Here is a 2,500-nt window from a genome sequence, read left to right on the forward strand (position 1 = left end):
TTTCCTTGGCACACGCTGAGACCCGCATAATACTTGATCAGCACTGGATGCCCATGCTGGTTCATGTACTGTTGTTGAGCATGTGCATCCACTTAAAGCAATATATATATATATATATATATATATATATATATATATATATATATATATATATATATATATAAATTTATTATAATGGCTATTTTCAACATGATCATGTGACATGACACATCAAGTAATCTGAACCTGGTTTCATGACCATGATCTTCAGTGCACTTCAGTGAGTTCCCCAGTCATCAGGTTTGAATCCACTAGAGGTGGCAGAACAGGAGGCAATTACATGAAGCAATCGCTGCAGCACGGACCATCTCAGAGGAATGTTCCCAGGAATGCTTCTTTCTCTCTATTTTTGACTCTGTTCCGCATTTTCAAATAAAAGGGACAATAAAACAAATTACATTAAAATCACTGTAGAAATAACACACAGGGAAGTGTGCAGTAGCAATCCATCACCACTGATGACATATTTTAAATCCGCACACTCTTGGCTTCACTGGGTACCCATGAGCGCTGTTTCCTTACAGGCTGACAGACTAAATGGGCTTTCTTGGGCTGCTCAGACAGCCATTAAGGCTACTGCATCTTTTATAGGAGAACGTGTTAATATAATTAACATAGATATTTATCTCACTTGTAGTGGTGACACATATCCGTACGAATTTAATTAGAATACATTAGCACATCTATTTTGTGCATGGGTGTCTGTGGGAACAGCGGTGTGGGCAGGGCATGCGCAGTACTCACGATCTGTTTCTCGTTGAGGTTTCCGCTGCTGTACGTGGTAGCTAGCGTGGAGGAGCAGGCTTCGCTGTACCACGGCACGTTGCCGTACTGCGTGGTGCTGCTTATTGACAGCGTGTAGATGCTGTTGGTGTAGCCGTCGCAGTTACAGCTGTCTTTCTCCCGCCCGCCGTTGCCGGATGCCCACACGAACACGGAGCCAAGTCCACCTCGACCCTGTGCGGCACGCGGACGCAAACATTAACGTTCACGATGTGTCACACTGAAGTAAATGCCCAGGAAAGTTGACCAACATGCATAAATAATTCATCTTGATCCACATATTTATGTAACGCAAGTCTTTCTCTCTCTTTTTCATGCGTGCTCGTGTTAAGCAATATATTCCGTTGCAACTCTTGCTACCATTATTTGCTTTGAGGCAGCAGCTGACTGAGCTGAAATGACCAAACGGCCTTTTGTTTTTGGGTTTTCCCCCTCCCTAGAAACTGCAGGACGGAAATGTTGCGGTTCTGCCACTGAACAGAACAAAGTGGTTCAGGCTGCTATATGAGCGATAATCCTGAACACTGGGCTGGCAATCTTAAATTCCACACGAACCCAGGAAAACCGATTTGCACCAGCCTCGGGATTTAGATCACACCGGGAGAACAAACGTGGAGCGGCGCTTGTTTCCAATGCTAAGACAAAAGGCTTGTTCTGGATTAGGGGCAGTGCATTCACAATGTGACAAACGCCAAAGCTGAGGGCTTGCTGCAGGGTGCAGGTTTAGAAAGTTCACACAGTATCCGAGGTGGAGATTTCTCCATACCATCGGTCACTATTAATAGGTTTCAGTGTTTGATTTCAGAAGCCTGGAGTGGACTCCGGATCCAAGCACACGCTTCACGGCTGAGCACAGGAATGCAAACCGTTGTGTACGTCTTTCCCCTTTTCAAGCCCTCTCTGCTTTTGTGTAAATAATTCAGCAACCCGAAGAGACGATGAATCAACACTGGAGCGTCATTATGATTGAAGTCATGGAATTAGAAAATAGGAGAGAAGCCAAGGAGTGAAAAATGAGGAGGAGAGAGCAAGACATGCTGGTGAAGCACTGGAAGCATCGGCAGATAAGCGCAGTCAAGGAGGAACGAGACAGGAGAAGAAATAAGAATGTGAGCACGGCAAGGAAGACACAGGGAGAGAAACAAAGAAAGACAGAGAGAGAGAGAAAGAGAGAGAAGGAAGGAAGAATGAAGCCAAAGGAAGAAAGAGAATAAAGGCTATTTCATCTTATACTGTGCAGAACCTGCAGTTGTGAGATCATGTGTGTAAGATCCAGCGGTGCATTAAGAACCTGTAACAACAGGCTTCTCTGGAAATACTCCTACTTTCAACCGAGCTCTAACAGACCAGCGGCACCACATTCAGTCCAGTCACTCACACACATGAGGCACTAATGGGAGGTGACAGAGGCAGGAATATCAGAGACCAGTCTAAAGGCGGCCTCTCGTCAGCTACCCGCGGCTTTACCAGATCTGAGACTGACCTCAGTGACCCCTTGCAGAAAAGCCTCCTTAGCCATCTTGGCAGGACCGTCCACTGTCTTCCCATCATCCTCGGGGCCCCAGCTGGCACTGAAGATGTGGATGTGCTGGGAATTGAGGCTGAGAGACTGAGCTTCCACCATATCTGTCACCTCACCATCCAACATACGTACACCTACCAGGAGACAAGAGTTAAC

The 2,500-nt window shown here is 45.9% G+C and overlaps 1 protein-coding gene across 8 annotated transcripts in view; it reads right to left on the reverse strand.

Moving 5' to 3' along the window:
* furinb (furin (paired basic amino acid cleaving enzyme) b) overlaps window positions 1-2,500 on the reverse strand; it is a 68,844-nt gene that overhangs the window by 12,949 nt on the left and 53,395 nt on the right. For all 8 annotated transcript variants that reach the window (XM_081711876.1, XM_035523872.2, XM_081711872.1 and 5 more), the window contains 2 exons: window positions 2,306-2,478; window positions 784-996 (listed from right to left, as the gene is read on the reverse strand). In XM_081711876.1, the coding sequence (XP_081568002.1) occupies window positions 784-996; window positions 2,306-2,478 (386 nt within the window). The remainder of the gene's footprint in view (window positions 1-783; window positions 997-2,305; window positions 2,479-2,500) is intronic.

This window comes from Electrophorus electricus, chromosome 4 (genome assembly GCF_041902795.1).
Source record: "Electrophorus electricus isolate QZ-2024a chromosome 4, ASM4190279v1, whole genome shotgun sequence".
Taxonomy (NCBI): Eukaryota; Metazoa; Chordata; class Actinopteri; order Gymnotiformes; family Gymnotidae; genus Electrophorus; species Electrophorus electricus.